The sequence below is a fragment of the Rattus rattus genome, chromosome 6 (assembly GCF_011064425.1).
Source record: "Rattus rattus isolate New Zealand chromosome 6, Rrattus_CSIRO_v1, whole genome shotgun sequence".
In the NCBI taxonomy this organism is placed as follows: Eukaryota; Metazoa; Chordata; class Mammalia; order Rodentia; family Muridae; genus Rattus; species Rattus rattus.
This window is the reverse complement of record NC_046159.1, coordinates 26,336,268-26,355,197: the sequence shown is the minus strand read 5'-3', so window position 1 is coordinate 26,355,197 and position 18,930 is coordinate 26,336,268. Positions and strand designations below refer to the sequence as shown.

Below are 18,930 nucleotides of genomic sequence, written 5' to 3'. Positions count from 1 at the left end.
AACTTCTGAATCTCTTTTACTATAAAAAGCGTACACTGAGGGCAGACTAATACTGCCATTAGATTTCCCAGTCCTTTTTGAAGTCCTAGACGTTCAGTTAAAGTGTGCATTCAATAAACTATTCTTGCTTAGCTGACATCAGTGTTAATGCGGTTTGAGTGGTGATTCCTGAACTCGAGCAGTATCCAGAGCCTGTACCAACTGAACTATCTTAGTGGTTCCCAGATCTAATGTTCTGTATTTTTCCTACTCAACTAGAATAATCAAGTTCTTAAAATGATAACTGTTCTAGTTTCATTCTTTTGCTATAATAAAATAACTTAAGGAATGTTTATTTTAGCTTAAAATTCCAGATTATGCATAGTCCATCATTGAGGAAAATCAAGGCAGGAAGTTGAAGAGAGGCCCACATAACTGTTTCAAGCACAGCCATTACCTCTGGCCAAAGAACTCAAAGCTAAAAGATTCTGCAGAAACCATGAAAGATGACTGTTGCTGGCTAAGACAGGCTAATAGTTAGCTATCTTTTTAATGTAGTGCAGGACCATTTTCCCAGGGAATAGTACCACCACGTGGTAGAGCTGGGGGTTGTACACTGGTCAGCTTAAATTAATCAGGTTCGATCCCAGCTCCAAAAAAAAAAAAAAAAAAAAAAAAGACAGTCCTCTTTCACAGGGTAGTCTAATCTAGGAACGTTTTTAATTGATGCACTCCTCTCAGGTGAGTTTAGACTGTGCCAAGTTAACAGTTAAAGCTAATGAAAATAGGTGTTTTTTTCTCATAATTTAAGACACTTTTACGCCGAGTGTGGTTGTGCCTGCCTGTCAGAGAGTTCATTTCCAGGACATTTCACTTTTTTTGTTTTTTTAATCTTTTGTATTTATTTTTATTGGAGATAGGGTCTTAATTATGTGGCTCTGGCTGATCTGGAACTCACTATAATGGCAAAAGGAGCTCAAACTCACAAATACCTTCCTGTTCTTCCTTCTTCCTGAGTGCTGGAATCAAAAACATATCCCACCATATTTCCATTTTTAATATAGATAATGGCATAAAAATGTACTATGAAATCACCTCTCACCTCAGATAATGGTGGGTTATTTTTCTTTTGAGTGACTTTTTTTCTTTGTATCAGGTAGCAGCTGGCCTTGAACTTATTGTATAAGTTTGCTAATTACAATTTGGCATTCATTAAAACTTTTTTTTTTTTTTTGAGCTGCTGAGGCTGGAACTCAAGGCCTTGTACACTTTATACAGTTATTTTACCACTAAGCTGCTTCCCTCAGGGCTTACTTGTTTTGTTCGGGTTTGGCACTGAATTTGTGATGCTCCTGTTTCTGCCTCCATGTTCTGAGTTTATAAGTATGTGCTACTACATTCCCTTCATAGAATGGTAACACAAAGGTAGATAAAATAATTTGTTACGTATGTCTTCGAATGTTGGATTTATGCTAGAACCCAGAGGATTAAGGTTAAACCTACTTGAAACAGTTGTTGCTACTGTCCTGAAATATATTTCATGTTTATCTGCTAATTCTGTTTGAATTAAAACTGATATGTATCAAGATACACTTTCAGAATTTATTTATTTATTTATTTATTTATTTATTTATTTATTTATTTATGTGAGTACACATAAATAAATAAATAGCTGTCTTCAGACACACCAGAAGGCATCAGATCCCATTAGAGATGGTTGTGAGCCACCTTGTGGTTGCTGGGAATTGAACTCAGAACCTCTGGAAGAGCAGTCAGTGCTCTTAACCACTGAGCCATCTCTCCAGCCCCAGAATGTATTTTTGAAGGTTGTAATTAAAACACCTAAGGCATGATGGTGCAAACCTTTAATCCTAGCATTCAGGAGGCAGAGGCAGGTGGATCTCTGAATTTGAGGCCAGCCTGGTCTACAGATCAAGTTCCAGGACAGCTGGACTCTTACATACACAGAGAAACTGTCTTGAAAAGCTGAAATAATAGAATAAAAAAAAATAAACTGGTTTTAAAATTAATTTAATATTACAAAACAAAGTTTACATTTGGGAAAATGGATTGAGTGATATCTCATGACATTAATTTATCAATTTCTAAATATTATCCAATGATTGTAGGAAATTTAATCTTTCATTTTTATTTACAACACAGGAACAAAACTCAATTTTCTTAGTTTTTTTTTGGAGCTGGGGACCGAACCCAGGGCCTTGCGCTTCCTAGGCAAGCGCTCTACCACTGAGCTAAATCCCCAACCCCAATTTTCTTAGTTTTTAAAGAAAATTAAAAAAAAAAAAAAAGCCAGAGTTCTCCTTAGCTCAAGCTTGCAGCAGTGAATGCCGTTGAGTTCCTGACCTTCTGCTTTACTTCCCAAGTGCTAGAGTTACACACATTCATCATTACTTGTAATACTTTTAACTTAGGAAGTGAGTACCGTTTTCTGTTTGAAAGTTTCTTTTGGCTACTAATTCTTGTCACATATTACAACATTTAAGAAAGCAGAGTTTGCCAGGCAGTGATGGCAGAAACTTTTTGGTTCTTTTTTTCGGAGCTGGGGATCGAACCCAGAGCCTTGCGCTTCCTTGCGCTCTACCACTGAGCTAAATCCCCAACCCCGATGGCAGAAACTTTTAATCCCAGTCATTTGAGACCAACCTGGTCTACACAGACTTGAAGGACAGCCAGGGATAACAAAGAGAAACCCTGTCTTGGGGGTCGGGTGGGGGGGCTGGGTAGGGGGGAGTTGTAGCTGTTTCTTAAATCCCAATATTCTGATATTTATAAGGTAATACTGTTAATTTCAATTTTAGAAAATATTTTTGAAATGATCTGAGTTGGCCTGTCTCCCCCCCGCCCCCCCGCCCCCATTTTAATCCATGTTTCTGATTTGCATTTAGGTGTACAGGACTAATCAGTGTGCTGGAGAGTTTGTGGTGACGTTTCCTCGTGCCTATCACTCTGGATTTAACCAGGGATACAACTTTGCCGAAGCCGTGAACTTCTGTACTGCTGACTGGGTCTGTTCTATAGCACGTGGCTGTTGTACGTCTACTAACACCCCTTTAAAATACAGTATTTTACTTAGCTGGGTTTCGGGTAGAGCCCATGAATATTTTAGGGTATATTAGAGTAGCCATTGTAATTTGGAATTTTTATTGGATTCCTTATTTATTATTTTTCCTGGTAAGTTTGCAATTAAATGGGCAGTTACTTATTTGTCTTTCCTGAGGGAATAGATGTGTTTCTTCTGGTCTTCATTTTCTCTGAGCTCTTTTAGATCTTAAAATGTATAAATGATGGGACTAGAGAGATTGCTTAGTGGTTGAGAGCAGTGGCTCCTCTTCCAGAGAACCCAGGTTCAATTCCTCGAACCCACATGGCAGCTCACAACTCCATTTCCAGGGCATGTCACCCTCACATAGACATATATGCAGGCAAGACACCCAATGGACATAAAATAAAAATAAATCTTTTTAAAACATATATAAATGAAACACAACAATTGCTATATCAGAAAACAATTAGTTGTGGCTACATCATGTTGATTGAGAAACTACTGGCAAAGACTGAATGAATACTTAATACATGCTGACTTAATTTTCCACCCCCAGTAATTCTGGGTTCTTTGGTCTTTTAACACTTTCAGTGTGGGAAAACTCTAGTAAAATACTGATCTTATGTTTTCTGTGGATAATTTAATTTGTTACATTTCATGACTAGTCAGTCATACAAAGAATATACGAGAATAAAATGGATCGTATTTTCATTTGGCATGGAACCTTGCTGTGTTTCCTAGCCTGCCCTTGAACTAAGCTTATAACACTGGGCATGGACTATGAGCTGTCTTGTTTTGGTCCAGTATTTTAAAACTTCTTCCATATTTGTCTGTGGAAACACATAATACAATGTAATTAAAACTCAGTTAAGTCTGCTTTGGGCCTGAGCTCTTTGGAAAAATAACTAACATTAATTAGGATTTACACTATACTGGATGGATACAGGGCAGGATACAGGATGATTCAGGTAAGACTTGGAGATGATTTTTAATGTCTTTCACATGATCACTAATATGGATTTTCATTCATCCATCTATCTATATATCTGAGGCAGGGTCTTACTGTGTAGCCCTAACTGGCCTGGAACTCATTATGTAGACTAGGCTAACCTCAAACTCACAAAGATCCACCTGCCTTTGTCTCCTGGATGCTGATTACCATACCCAGCTAATACTGAATTTGATCTCAAGAATTTCAATTTTAGTGGTCCTAAGATTTTTGCATTTTGTTGTTTTTTGTTCTACATTTATTTAGTATGCGTGGTGCAGCATGCATGTGGAAGTCAGGAGACATCTGGTAGGAGCTGGTTCTTCGTCTACCACAGGGTTCCAGGAGTTCAATTCAGATTATCAAACTCGGCAGCAAAGTGCCTTTACCTCTTGAACCATCTCATCAGCCTAAAGGCTTGAGGCTTTTTCACCTTGTGTATCAAAGCTAATTAATAGCTTGACTTACCCAACCTTGAAGGACTTAAATATTATGTTGGTTCTTTTGAGGTTGAAGGTTGTGATATGAATGAAAACTTAACAGCTTTTATAAGTTGCAGTGGCTATCAGTTCTGACTTCCTCACTTGTTATAATAATTAAGAACTGAAAAAAAAACCCCAAAAGACCAGTTTGGTTGTTCTACTTTTTATTGTAGCTATGTAAGTGCTTAAAGAAGTAATGTTTAAGAATAAAATGTGAGTGAGGCCTGGTGGCTCATCCTAGCACTTGAGGCAGAAGTATTGTCATGAGTTTAAGGTCAGGCTGGACTGCAGTGTAAGACCCTGTGTCAGAAACCCTGAAGGGGTGGGGTGTAGGGTAAGATACGGAGCAGTTGTATGCCATTAGTGGACAATTACAGCCACAAGTTCAATATGTTTTCTTGGATTCATTTAATGAATACAACAATACTGCTTGGTTTAGATAACTTTCACACACTCTGTGACTCTGATCCCTCTCTGATTCCTCTTAAAACCTTTGTGTTACAGGTTTTAAGTTTAAATATGAGCTCTAACCATCATAATTTTTCTGCTGAGTGTAGGAATGATGAAATAAGAGTGTGTAGTTTCTGTCATAATTTGGTTTACAAACTGGCTATGGAAATTTTCAGACTCTGTCTTAAGGAGACTTTGTATTTGGGCTTTGTATTTTTTGGTGACGTGGTTCTAACCCAGGGCCTTGTGCTGCCTGAGGCGTACTGTACCAGTGGAGTACATCTCCAACCACAGAATATATCTATTGATTTTTGAAAAGTGATCATTTATATCTGTATAGACTTTACTGTTAGAGAAAACAAAGTGTATTACCTAGTGATTTCAGGGTTTTGAAATCTTTCTGCAAGGCTGGTTGTTACTAAAAGAATTTCTAGAGGCTAGAATCTAAACCATCCATTGCTTTGGTTCTTATTTTAAAAAACAATGACAGGGCTGGAGAGATGGCTCAGAGGTTAAGAGCACTGACTGCTCTTCCAGAGGTCATGAGTTCAAATCCCAGCAACCACATGGTGGCTCACAACCATCTGTAACAAGATCTGATGCACTCTTATGGTGTGTCTGAAGACAGTGACAGTGTACTCATCATATATAAAATGAATAAATAAAAAAAAATCTTTAAAAAAATCTTTAAAAAACAGTGACAAATCAGATTATGTAAATTGCTTAAATAATAGTCCTTTTTTTTTTTTTTCATTTTAATACTTCAGCCTGAACTTTAAAATTTATTGCAATACTTTTTCTTTGTAATTTAGGGTATCCCTGTGTTATTCTGGTTTCAGAGTTATATGGAGATAACTTCAAGACACACTTCCCCTTTTTTTCATTCATTCATTCATTCATTTATTTATTTAGCGGAGTCTTCTGTACCCCTACCTGGGCTCAAATGAGCAAAGGATGGCCTTGAATTTCTGATACTCCCACTTCCCAGATGATGGAATTATAACTTCGTGCCATCCTGTTCTACCCTTCAGTTTCTTTTTGGTTTAGTGCCCCACCCATCCACCTCCAAAACAGGAAGATCTCTCTGTGTAGAAGAGACTGGCATCAAGCTTAGAGATCTTTCTGCCTCTACCTCCTGAGTGCTGGGACTAAAGACCTGCATTACTAGGCTTAAGTCCCTTTAGATTCTTCCTGTGCACAGTGAGTTAAAAATTGGTAGCTTAGGGCAGAAACTTAGCGCGTCAGTTTATGGACATTATCTGGGGACAAACCTATGGAATTTTGGCTGGCTTACAAAGAATTAAAATTAATGTTAGATCTTTTGTTCAGATGCGATTTATTTTAGCTTCTTTAGAATAAAAATGAGTACCTGAAAGTAAATTAAGGTCTGTGTTAGGACATATCAAAAATAATTTAATTTTGAAATCTGTTGTTTTCAGTTGCCCATTGGACGTCAGTGTGTAAATCACTATCGACGGCTGAGGCGCCATTGTGTCTTTTCACATGAGGAACTCATTTTCAAGATGGCAGCAGATCCAGAATGCTTAGATGTGGGGTTGGCTGCCATGGTATGCAAAGAGTTGACTCTCATGACTGAAGAAGAAACACGATTGAGGGAATCGGTTGTTCAAATGGTGAGTGTGCTGAGTTAATTTCTTTCCTGCCGCCTTTCCTCTGTATTTTGTTTTTCCTTAGGAATTTTATATATAAGAAGTGTATTTCCTTTATTACCTGTTTCTCCTCTCAACTCCCATATCCCCACAACCACCCGCCTCAAATTCATTGCCTCTTTTTCTTTAATTATTATTATACATGTATAACTGCAACCTGCTGAGTTCATTTGGAGTTGCTTGTATTTATGTTTTGGTGTCTGACTACTTAGTGTTAGATAACCAATTAGAGGACTCATTGCTAGGAAGACCTGCTCTCTCCCTCTCCAAACAGTCATTAGGAATCACCTAGGAGTAGAGCTTATTGAGATTACCCCTTCCATGTTGGCATGTCATCTGGTGATGTCATTGTTCAGGTCTTGTTTAGGTGATCATGAGTGTGGCTTTACTGTCATATTTAGAAGGCACAGAAGACATTCTGAACATCTACCTTTCCTTGCCCCTCTTCCCTGTTGTTTTCTGACCCCTTAGGTATAGGGTTTATGTTGTAGATGTGTCAGCTCTAGTCTCCATTGTGTCTAATTAATGGGTTTTTATAATGGTCTCTGCCAAAAAGAAGCTTCTTTGATGAGGAATAGAAGCGAGATTTAATGTGTGCATATAAAGCTAAATATTTAGAATGCAGCTAGAAATCCTGGCGTAGCAAAGTAGTAGATTCTTTTCTAGGCAGTTGGCAAGGTTTACAAGGCTTGAATTCCCTCCAATTGAGCAGGCCTTAAATTCAATTAGGCAACTGTTGGTTACTGCCAAGATATAAGTGCCATTATTTAACCTCTGGTGATACCTGCTATGTTGGTCATTGTGCTTTGTAAGTGCCCCAGCTGGGTAGGCCTATTGATTGCTTTTCTCCTTTGGCAGCCTGTATAAATCCTTCTGGTACCATGAAAGTTAGGCCTCAGTGGGGAAGGCGTCTGAGATAAATCACACTTGATTCCTCTTAGTCCTGTTTCCAAAGTGTATGGTATCTTCAGTAATACGGACTTACATTCAACCTCTGGGAGGCAAGCAGGGACAACATTAGCCTATTTTCTTTTGAGAGTCACCTAGACTCACTTGACCAGAAACTCAAAGAGGAGTTCCTTTCTCATGTCAAATACTGGATTTCTTATTAGATATGATGTGGCACTTAGGGGGGGAACACTATCACCCCAAGTGTCATGTAACTTACTTTAAACTGAGTGTGTGGGGTGGGGTGTGTGTGTGTTTGTGTTTGTGTGTGTGTGTGTGTGTGTGTTTGTGTGTGGGTATTAAACAGTTTGATTCTTTTTTGCTTCTTAAAATATCCTTGTTGTTAGTTATTCCTCTTTCTTCCTTCTGCCCCAGGTTTTTTTTTTTTTTTCCATCTTTATTAACTTGGGTATTTCTTACTTACATTTCGAATGTTATTCCCCTTCCCGGTTTCCAGGCCAACATCCCCTAACCCTTTCCTCTCCCCTTCTATATGGGTATTCCCCTCCCTATCCTTTCCCCATTAATGACCTCCCCCGCAACAATCACAGTGGGGGGTTCAGTGGGGGTTCAGTCTGGCAGGAACAAGGGCTTCTTCCCCTTCCACTGGTGCTCTTACTAGGCTATTCATTGCTACCTATGTAGTTGGAGCCCAGGGTCAGTTCATGTATAGCCTTTGGGTAGTGGCTTAGTCCCTGGAAGCTCTGGTTGGTTGGCATTGTTGTTCATATGGGGTCTCAAGCCCCCTCAAGCTCTTTCAGTCCTTTCTCTGATTCCCTCAACGGGGATCCCGTTCTCAGCTCAGCGGTTTGCTGCTGGCATTCGCCTATGCATTTGCTGTATTCTCTGCCCCAGTTTTTATTGTCTCTGTTTTCCCCCCATGTTTCCCGTTTTGCCCTTCATGGCACCGGTGTACTGCTATTCTCCTCTAGAGTTGTTCCCACACTGTACCACCCTCTGTGATCCACTTGTATTTCCCTGGTTTCTGTAGTTACTTCAGGTTATATACTTATATTTGAAGATTCAGAGAGAGGGACCACAAGTAAGAGGATCTTACAATGTTTGTCTTTCTGGGTCTGGGTTACCTTACTCAGTGTAATGTTTCTAGTTCTTTTCATTTAGCTGCAAATTTTATGATTCCATTTTTTTTTACAACTGAATAGCATTCCATTGTGTATATGAACATTTTCATTATCCATTTATCAGTTGAAGGATATTTAGGTTGTTGCTATTTCCTAGGTATTGTGAATAGAGCAGCAGTGAACATGGCTGAGCAAATTATTGCAGAAAGAATGTTAAGTCCTTTAGCCATAGGCCAAATAATGGTGCACCTAGGTCATAAGGAAGAATTATTTTCAGCTTTTTAAGAATTCTCAAACTGATTTCCAGAATGTCTGGACTGTGCAGTCCCACCAGCTGTGAATTGAGGGTTCTCCTTTTCCCATATCCTTGTCAGTGTTTGTGGTCAGTTGTTTTTTGTTTCTAATATGATGAGTGTTTGCCTGCATGTGTGTATATGCACCACATCCATGCAGTACTGATGGAGGACAAAAGTCTTTTGATTCCTTGTAACCAGAGATACAAATAGTTGTGAGCAATGTGGGTGCTGGAAACTGAATCTGGGTCCTCTGGAAGAATAGTCAGTGCTCTTAACCACTGGGCCATCTCTCCGGCCTCAGTTGTTTTTGTTGTTGTTGTTTGTTTGTTTATTTTTGTTTTTGGTTGTTTTTTTTTTTTTTTTAATCTTAGCCATTCTGACTAGGGTAAGATTTGATTTAATTTGGGGTGTGGGGGTGCATCTCCTATGTGTGCATATGTGTTTTTGCTTGTGTGCCACGTGCTTGCCTGATACCCACAGAGGCCAAAGATAAACTTGTGAGCCACCATGTGGATGATAGGAACTGAACTCTTTGAGAGCAGTAAGTGCTTTTGATCACTGGGCTGTTTCCAGCCCCCATTATTATTTTCTTCTTCTTCCTCCTCCTCCTCTTCTTCCTCCTCTTCCTCTTCCTCCTCCTCCTCTTCTTCCTCTTCCTCCTCTTCTTCCTCCTCCTCCTCCTCCTCCTCCTCCTCTTCTTCTTCTTCTTCATTTCTTACATTTGAGTATATTGTCACTGTCTTCAGACACACCAGAAGAGGGCATCAGATCTCATTACAGATGGCTGTGAGCCACCATGTGGTTACTGGGAATTGAACTCAGGACCTCTAGAAGAGCAGTCGGTGTTCTTAACTGCTGAGCCTTTTCTCCAGCCCTCTTTTTTTTGTTAAAGACAGATTCTTACTCTGTAGCACAACCCTGGCAATCCTCTTGCCTTGGCCTTTCAAGTTCTCAGATTACAGATGTAAGTCACCTAGCTGTAGTATTAATGAATTTTTACTTAATTTTTTACACGTATATGTGTGTGAATGTAATCATCTATTTCCATGATGCATGTTGAAGTCAGAGTACTCTCAGAAGTTGGTCCTCTCTTGCTACCTTATGGAATGTGGACATTGAATTCAATGAGTCACGGCTTCATGCAAGCAATTCTGCCTACTGAGCCATCTAGCTGGCCCTCTGATATTAATTATTTTAAATAAGAAAATAAAACCCACTGTTTTGTTTTGTTTTTCATCCAAGTTGTGTGATTCTAGACTCTCAGATTGGATTGCTGTGTCTTCTCTCTTATTTTTTGAAATGTTGTTTTTAGGGTTTAACTTTTGACCTTTCTTAATCTTTTGAGTAGTTTCCATTGATAGGATTATATATCTTGGTTTTTTTTTTTTTCTTTTTTTTTTTTTTTTTTTTTTTTTAAAAGACACAGTCTCACCATGGAGTCCTGGGTGTCCTGAAGTTCAGAGAGCGCCATCAGCTTCTCTCTTCTGAGTGCTGAGATTAAAAGAGTGCCACTGTGCCTAATTTTTAATTTTTTTAAGCCTCTTTTATTTTGAGGTAAGACCTGACCTGATAATATAAATTATATTCTAGGGTGTCGTGATGTCAGAAGAAGAAGTCTTCGAACTTGTTCCTGATGATGAGCGGCAGTGTTCAGCATGCAGAACCACATGTTTTCTCTCAGCTCTCACATGCTCCTGTAATCCAGAGCGACTTGTATGTTTGTATCATCCAACTGATTTGTGCTCCTGCCCCATGCAGAACAAATGTCTTAGGTATTTAAAAGTCACTGTACTTTTTTTTTTTTTTTTTTTTTTTTTTTTTTTTTTTTTTTTTTTTTTTTTTGGTGGGGTCTTTCTGTAATCCTGGCTTGCCTAGAGCTCACTATGTAGATTAGGCTGGCCTTGAACTCAGAGATCCTCCTGCCTTTGCCTCCTGAGTGTTGTTCTAAGAGCAGTCTTGTATTATTTGTTAAGAAAACCACCTTAATGTTGTTCTTTGCTTTCTTTCCTGTTTCTAAACAAATAACTTTTCATTGACTATTTAGTTTTCAAATTAGGGATCCATTCTTAAAAATAACACTAACCAGCCTAACTATAATTAGTTTCATGGAGAATTAATGTCATGAGTTTCCCCCCCCCTCTCTGTCTCTCTGCCTTCACATCGTGAGTTTCTTTGATTCCCCCCCCCCCTATTTTCAGGTTGTTCTATTTTTTTTTTTTTTTTTTTTTTTTTTTTTTTTTTTTTCGAGCTGGGACTGAACCCAGGGCCTCGCACTTGCACTGAGCTAAATCCCCAACCCCAGGTTGTTCTATTTTGAAGCTTTTATTTCTGCTTTTTTTTTTTTACTTTTTTTTTATTTTGTAGGTACCGATACCCACTTGAAGACCTCCCATCTCTGCTTTATGGTGTCAAAGTGAGAGCACAGTCCTATGACACTTGGGTCAATCGTGTCACAGAAGCATTATCAGCTAGCTTCAACCATAAGAAAGGTTAAGTTTCCTTCTTTATTATGAAAACCTGTCACTGTAAAAAACACTTTTTAATTGTGTGTTTTGTTCTCCATTAACAAATGGAAGGGCTAGCTCATAATGACAGAGTTGAATATACACTTAGTTTTTTCTTATCCATGTTCTTAGCAGACCTGATATAACTTAGCTTCTGAGATCAGATAGCAGGTATGGTTCTTTACAATGGCTGTAGGCTATGCCTAGTTTTAAGATTATCTTCTGTGACCAGAATGTGCTTTGTTTCTCTGACAGGCCTCAGTCTCATGACCTTTCTTGCTTTGGTGTCAGTGCTAAGATTATACAACAGTACCACCACAGCTAGTTTGAATCCATTTTAAATGAAAAGTCTGGCTTAAAGTGGAACAGATAGGGCTGGAGAGGTGGCTCAGAGGTTAAAAGCACTATCTATTCCTCCAGAGGTCCTGAGTTCAATTCCCAGTAATCATATGGTGACTCACAACCATCTGTAATGAGATCTGGTGCCCCCTTCTGGCGTGCAGGCATACATGCAGGCAGAAGGCTGTATAATGTATACATAATAAATAAATAAATAATTTAAAAAAATGGAACAGATAAGTTGTAGTAGGCATGTATGTTCCAGAGCCAAATTTAGTTTAATGACACTGAAAGACTTTCGTTTGTTTTCAAGAGAGACAAATTGGGAGAAGGGAAAGGGATGGGAGAACTAGGGATAAAGGAGACAGATCAAAATACCTTGTTTGAATAAAGTCATCCATTAGGAATAAACATCTAATCAGAAGGTTTTGCACTGGGGACTTCAAAGCTCCATTGTTTCCACTAGTATGTTAGTGAATCTCTTGAGAGAACTTTATGACCATTGTAGAGTGGCTTTTTTGTGTCTATTATATTTATCTTTACAGATTTGATTGAATTGAGAGTAATGCTGGAAGATGCTGAAGATAGGAAATACCCAGAGAATGATCTCTTTCGAAAGCTCAGGGATGCGGTAAAAGAAGCTGAGACCTGTGGTTCTGTGGCTCAGCTGCTTCTGAGCAAAAAGCAAAAACACAGGTAAACCAAGAAGAGTGAAATTCTCCTCTGGATTCCTATTCTTTCCATTTTAATTGGCCTATGAGGCCCTTTGGATTTTTTTGCTCCGGTGGCCATGTTTCTTCCATCTCTAGTAACTTCCATTCTTCCTTTCCACTCCCTCCCTTTCTCTGTGTTCATAAATTGTCAGAAGTTCTTTAAATTTAAGCTAGTTGGAAACTACACTAAGAAAACAGCAAAAGACCTGCTGGTTTCAATGCTGGAAATAATATTGAGGTTCATGTAGTATCTTTGGGTCAAAGACCTAGCTGTATATTCAACTTTATCTGAAGTAACCAAAAATGTAGACACATGGGTTCAAATTCACAGGGATCTACCTGCCTTTGACTTCCCATAGTGAGATTTAAGGCATGCACCACAAGAGCTAGAAAATAAAGGTCTCTTAACAACTTGGGTCAAGATACTTAATAACAAAAGCTTTGAGGGGGCTGGAGAGATGGCACAATGGGTAAGAGTACTGACTGCTTTGCCATAGGTCCTGAGTTCTGTTCCCAGCAACCACATGGTGGCTCACAACCATGTGTAATAGGGATCTGATGCCCTCTTCTGATGTGTCTGAAGAGAGCGACAGTATACTCAGATACATAAAATAAATAAATTTTGGGGAAAAAAGATTTGAATATGAATATTTTGAATTCAGGTTATTAGCTTTGTTTTCTATCTTTTGTTAGAACTGATTTACTTTTTTTTTTTTTATACACATTTCTTTTTTTTTTTTTTTTTTCCTTTTCTTTTTTAGGAGCTGGGGACCGAACCCAGGGCCCGCGCTTGCTAGGCAAGCGCTCTACCACTGAGCTAAATCCCCAACCCCTGATTTACTTTTTAAGGAGAAGTTATATTTCTAATTTCACATTTTTCTTTTCTTCAATAAACTCGTGCTCCATTCTGCAGCACTCTTTGACTTGCTATTATTCATACATACCTATACTTGTTTAGGGTTCCCGTTTCCTTTTCATTCAGCTTGGAGTTTTATTCACACCACATCTTAGGTGGCTTGTTCACTTCTTTCTCTTTCTGTCCTTCCTTCCTATTTTATAAACGTTTTCTGTGGTATTATTTTATAGTTATTCAATACATTTCTTCTATCTGTGTGGCTTTTTCTGTAGTACTTCACAATGGATTTTAAATTTTTATATTTTAAATCTAATTAGAGACCCTTTGCTAGAAACATTTTCCAGCGGATATTAACTTACTTTTAGGACACTGACTCTTTGGAGAGTCTGGTAAAAGCTTGACCATATTTTTCTATGTGTCAATATTATTTCATATCAGGCAGAGCTCAGACCTGTTTCAAAATAAGTGTATATGTAAAAGATTTTGGTGGACTGAAGAGATGGCTCTGTAGTTAAGAACACTGACTATTCTTCCAGAGGACCCAGGTTCAGTCCCAAGAGATCTGATGCCCTCTGTCCTCCCTGAACACTGTACTCATGTAATACACAGAGATACATGCAAGCAACCATCCATACACAGAAAATAAAAGTAGCTATAGTAAAACAAAACGGAATTTGGGATGTACTTAGGGGGTTAATTAGTCTAAAGCAGCTTAAAACCCAGTGTTCCCACCATGAGCCTCTTAAGACATAGGATTTCATTTCCTCAGTGAGCTTCATGTGCTTCCATGGGAATGTACTGAATGTTTCAAATGTGTAGTAGTTACAGATTAGAAGACTGCTACTTTCTTGATAATTATCTGCGGGAGGGCTATTATTTAACACTAGAATTCTAGGATTACTAAGGGTTTAATTCATAGGAACATAGGAGCCCCATTTGATATCAGATTGACTGTATTTTTCTATGTCTCAATATTATTTCATATCAGGCAGAGCTCAGATAGTGGGAAGACTCGGACCAAACTGACAGTAGAAGAATTGAAGGCCTTTGTCCAACAACTTGTTAGTCTTCCGTGTGTCATCAGCCAAACTCGACAAGTAAAGGTGAAACATTTCTTTTTTGTTTTGTTTATGAACTTCTGTTCCAAATTAGAATTGTATGTCTAGACTAGTGGTAGGTTCTATGTTTCCTTCATATATATGCTACCTGAGGAACCATAAGTACCTAAGGTTCCTCAGATAGCATATATACTCGATACAAGGTTAGAGATGTAAGATTTGGGATTTAGATAGACTACCTTTAGAAAGACAAGGCAGTCGCTTGATTTTTTTTTTTTAAAGTTGTTTTGCCTGCATGTATGCCTATGTACCATGTGTGTGCGGTACTCATGGAGGCCAGGAGAGAGCATCAGATATCCTGGAACTGCAGTTAAAGGACATTTTATCTACCGCGTACATGCTAGGAATCACACTTGGGTCCTCTGGAAGGGCAGCCAGTGCTAATGCTTAACCACTGAACAACATTTCTCCAACCCCTTGGCCTTTATTCCATTTAAAAATCCTGAACTATGAGTACTGTAGAATTATTCTTCTCTGCTAATTTTGAGTCAAAGTTCTATGTAACACAAGTGTATTTTAAGTGCAGTGTACATGAAAGAACCAAAAGTATAATGGTAAGTTAATAACAATGCATGAGATTTTAAAATCAGGGCTCTGACATTCCTAGGACTATTATTATTTTATGATCATATAAACCAGACAGTGGTTGCACATGCCTTTAAAGCAAAACAAAACAGAAAACTGGCAAAGGTGTATGTCAAGTAGTTACTTTGCATAGTTAGTAATTTTGGTAGGCTTTCTTTATTAAGTCATCAGTTTGTAATAAACAGGTTTTTTTTATAAGACTACTTATGACACAATTCGTGTCTCTTTTCTGCTTTTTCTCCCTTTTTAAAACAAGTTTATTTATGTATTATTGTTCTTAGCTTGACTAATAAGTGTTGGAATATATCAGCAAACATACCCCTTTCTTTAGGTGTACCTTCTCCTTATAACTTCTTATTTGTCTGGTTTCAGTAAGTATCACCTATATCATGTTGATTTTCAGATGTCTAGCTCTGAAAATTTTCCTTTCCATTTTTCTTTCCTACCGACCCTATGTTCTGATGCATACTCTTTATTTCTGTAGGCAGACTAAAAAGCATCATAAAAGCCTTCTGATGAATCAAAATACTTGTTCCCTTTGTTTCCGGTGTAACTTACATTATTAGCTTCAAACTATATCCCACAGTAAACCTCTTATTTCTCTTACTTAAAGTTTGTTCTGTGCCACATCTTCGTGTGTGGTGGAGAGGAGGGGAGGTATTTTATTTATGTGTGTGGTGTTTTGTCTGTATATATGTCTGTAGACCACTTGCATGCGTACTGCCCAAGGAGTCTAAAAGAGGACATCTGATTCCCTGAAACTGGAGTTAGAAATGATTGTAAATTTCCCTGTGTATGTTGGAATCCAAACCTGAGTCCTCTGGAAGAACAGCCAGTAGTCAGTACCTCTACAATACCTCTCACTTACATGCCTTTCTCTCTTCCTCTTTGGTGTTAATGGCCATCTTAAATATAATTCAAATTAGACTCCTTTTCTATGATTAAAATTCTCTTGTGGGTCTTCAGAATTGCCAAATGAAATCATTTTTGTTTCGTTTTATTTTCAAGACAGGGTTTTTCTGTATAGTCCTAGGTGTTCTGGAACTTGCTCTGTAGATCAGGCTGGCCTCTGCCTCCTGAGTGCTGGGTTTAAAGGCATGTGCCATTACTGCCTGGCTTAAAATGAAATTTTAACTTGCTATAGTCTGTAAGACATTATCTCACCCATCTTCTGCTTATTTAGGTTTGTTACTTGTACTTTACTCACTTGTAGCAATATATTGAGCTCAACATCTCTAGAGTCATGTGTTTAGTGGCTCTGGGGGGCTGTAGTTCAGTTAGAATGCATTAATATAACATGCCAGAAGCCCTGATGTCCAATATCAGATTAATAAAAAACAAAAACATGGCAATAAACATCTATAACCCATTGCTCAGTAGATAAAGATAGGAGGATCAGAAAAGTTCAGAGTCCTATTTACCTACACAGTGAGCTTGAGATCAGCCTAGAACACATGGAAACCTGCCTGCCTCAACACAAGGAGTAGGGCGCTGGTTAGTGTTTGCCAGGCTTGGACAATTCCACCACATTCCCATCCCACTGTTGTTTCATTTAATCTTTACTTTCCCTTTCCCTCTCTCCCTCCCTCCCTCCCTCTCCCTCTTCCATCCTTCCTCCCTCCCTTCTTTCCCTCCTCCTGAATGTATGATATGCCCACACTTACACATGTATATATATATGCGAACACATTGGTACAGGTGCATGCATATGTGAAGGCCAGTGGTGTCTTTTTCAACCGTTCTCTATTTAATGAGGTGGGGTCTCTCCCAGCTTTACTGACTGAGGCAGGGTTTATTGCTGAACCTGGAGCTCACCTATTCAGCTAGTCCAGCTTGCCCTAGAGCTTCTCTTTCTGTGGCTCCAAGTCCTGGAATCACAAGCAGGCCACCGTTCCTGCCCCATCTTGTGTAAATCCTCACATTTATACAGCAAGCGTCTTATCTACGGAGCCATTGTCTTCCTAATCCTTTGTTTTAGTTTTGGTTCACTCTCATCTATGGTTACTGCTGCTAACTAATATGCCTTTTTTCACCTTTGGTCATTCTCTGTTAGGTTGTCCTGTTTTACATTTAGGATATGGAACACTAATTGAAACAGTTTTATTTAGATACTTACTATCTACTCGTATTAGAATATATGGGGGTCTATCAAGGTGGCTCAGTGGGTAGAGGGGGCTCACCACCAGGCCAAATGAGTCCTTTCCTGATAACCTGCATAATCTGTGGTGAGAACCACCCACAATTTGTCTTCTGACTTTGGCACAGTCCCCTCCTCCCATCTCCAAGAAAGAAAGAATAAAGGACATAAGCTGGTTCTTTGACTGCAAAAGACTTTAAGGAAACCATCTTGCTCTATACTTTATGCTATAGAAATGACTGTGTCTAAGTTTAGTCAGCATTTAATATTTATTGAATGAGTCAATTGTACTTTCCTTGCCATAAGAAGACATGTTTTATTGATTTAGCCATAATTTTTAATTGAAGAGATGGAGGCTGGAGTGGTGGCTTAACAGTAAAGAGTTCTGCTCGCTCTTCTTGAGGACCCAGATGTGGGCCCAGCACTCACATGGCTGCTTATGACCATTCTTTTTTTTTTTCTTTCTTTTTTTTAAAAGATTTATTTATTATATATGAGTACACTGTTGCTGTCTTCAGACACACCAGAAGAGGGCATTAGATCCACCATGTGGTTGCTGGGATTTGAACTCAGGACCTCTGGAAGAGCAGTCAATGCTCTTAACCACTGAGCCATCTCTCCAGTCTACTTATGACCATTCTTAACTCCATTTCCAGGAATCTGAAACCTTCTTCTCCCCTCTCAGGGCATCAGGCACTCACACATATATGTGATACATAAACACACATATAGGTAGAACACTCATATACATAAATAATAAATCCTTTTAAAGGGGAGTGTAGAAAGAAATTAATTATGGGGTAACATACTAAGATTTTCAGATGTCTGAATATCTTTTGCTATTCTGGTAAGACTGTAGGAGGGCCTAGAATTGACACTGCCTGAACTAGTTCTAGTACTTGTTCTTTTATTTTTTTAGTAGTAATGTTGAGGATTGGGGATCAAACTCCAGGCCTTGTACATATTAGGCAAATACTCTATAACTAGCTGTATTGTCAAACAAAATCTGTTGTTTATTTTTGTTTTGTTTTATTTTTTTACCTTCTCAGAATCTGCTAGATGACGTAGAAGAATTTCATGAACGTGCTCAGGAGGCCATGATGGATGAAACTCCAGATTCTTCCAAACTCCAAATGTTAATAGACATGGGCTCTAGTCTCTATGTGGAACTACCTGAATTGCCCCGACTAAAGCAAGAGCTACAGCAGGCTCGGTGGCTGGATGAAGTAAGACTGACTCTGTCAGACCCACAACAAGTCACTTTGGATGTCATGAAGAAATTGATTGACTCTGGGGTAGGCTTGGCACCTCACCATGCTGTGGAAAAGGCAATGGCTGAACTACAGGAACTTCTTACAGTCTCTGAACGATGGGAAGAGAAGGCGAAGGTCTGCCTGCAGGCAAGGTGAACACATTTTGGTGACAGTTGTCTCTTTAATAACTTAGGTCAAGGGGTAGAGAGATGGCTCAGTGCTGAGAGCACTGCTTACTCTTCCAGGAGACTTGGGGTCAAGTATCAGCACAAGATAGCACACCTATTTGTAACTTCAGTCCTAGAGGATCTGATACTCTCTTGGCCTCCATCACTCCAGGCACACACGCATGGACATATATGCAAGAGAGAATGCCAATACTAAGTAAGAGAACAGAGTGAGATGGAGCAGCATAAAGCCTGTTTCTTTTACATTATTTGTCTTGTGCCTTTTGACACAAGTTATG

At 38.8% G+C, this 18,930-nt stretch overlaps 1 protein-coding gene across 1 annotated transcript in view; it reads left to right on the top strand.

Annotated features, from left to right (window-relative positions):
- The window catches only part of Kdm5a (lysine demethylase 5A), a 76,770-nt gene that overhangs the window by 36,210 nt on the left and 21,630 nt on the right, over positions 1–18,930 (top strand). The window contains exons 13-19 of the mRNA XM_032905777.1: positions 2,886–3,005; positions 6,403–6,597; positions 10,550–10,731; positions 11,324–11,448; positions 12,348–12,498; positions 14,360–14,474; positions 18,261–18,616. Of these exons, the coding sequence (XP_032761668.1) occupies positions 2,886–3,005; positions 6,403–6,597; positions 10,550–10,731; positions 11,324–11,448; positions 12,348–12,498; positions 14,360–14,474; positions 18,261–18,616 (1,244 nt within the window). The remainder of the gene's footprint in view (positions 1–2,885; positions 3,006–6,402; positions 6,598–10,549; positions 10,732–11,323; positions 11,449–12,347; positions 12,499–14,359; positions 14,475–18,260; positions 18,617–18,930) is intronic.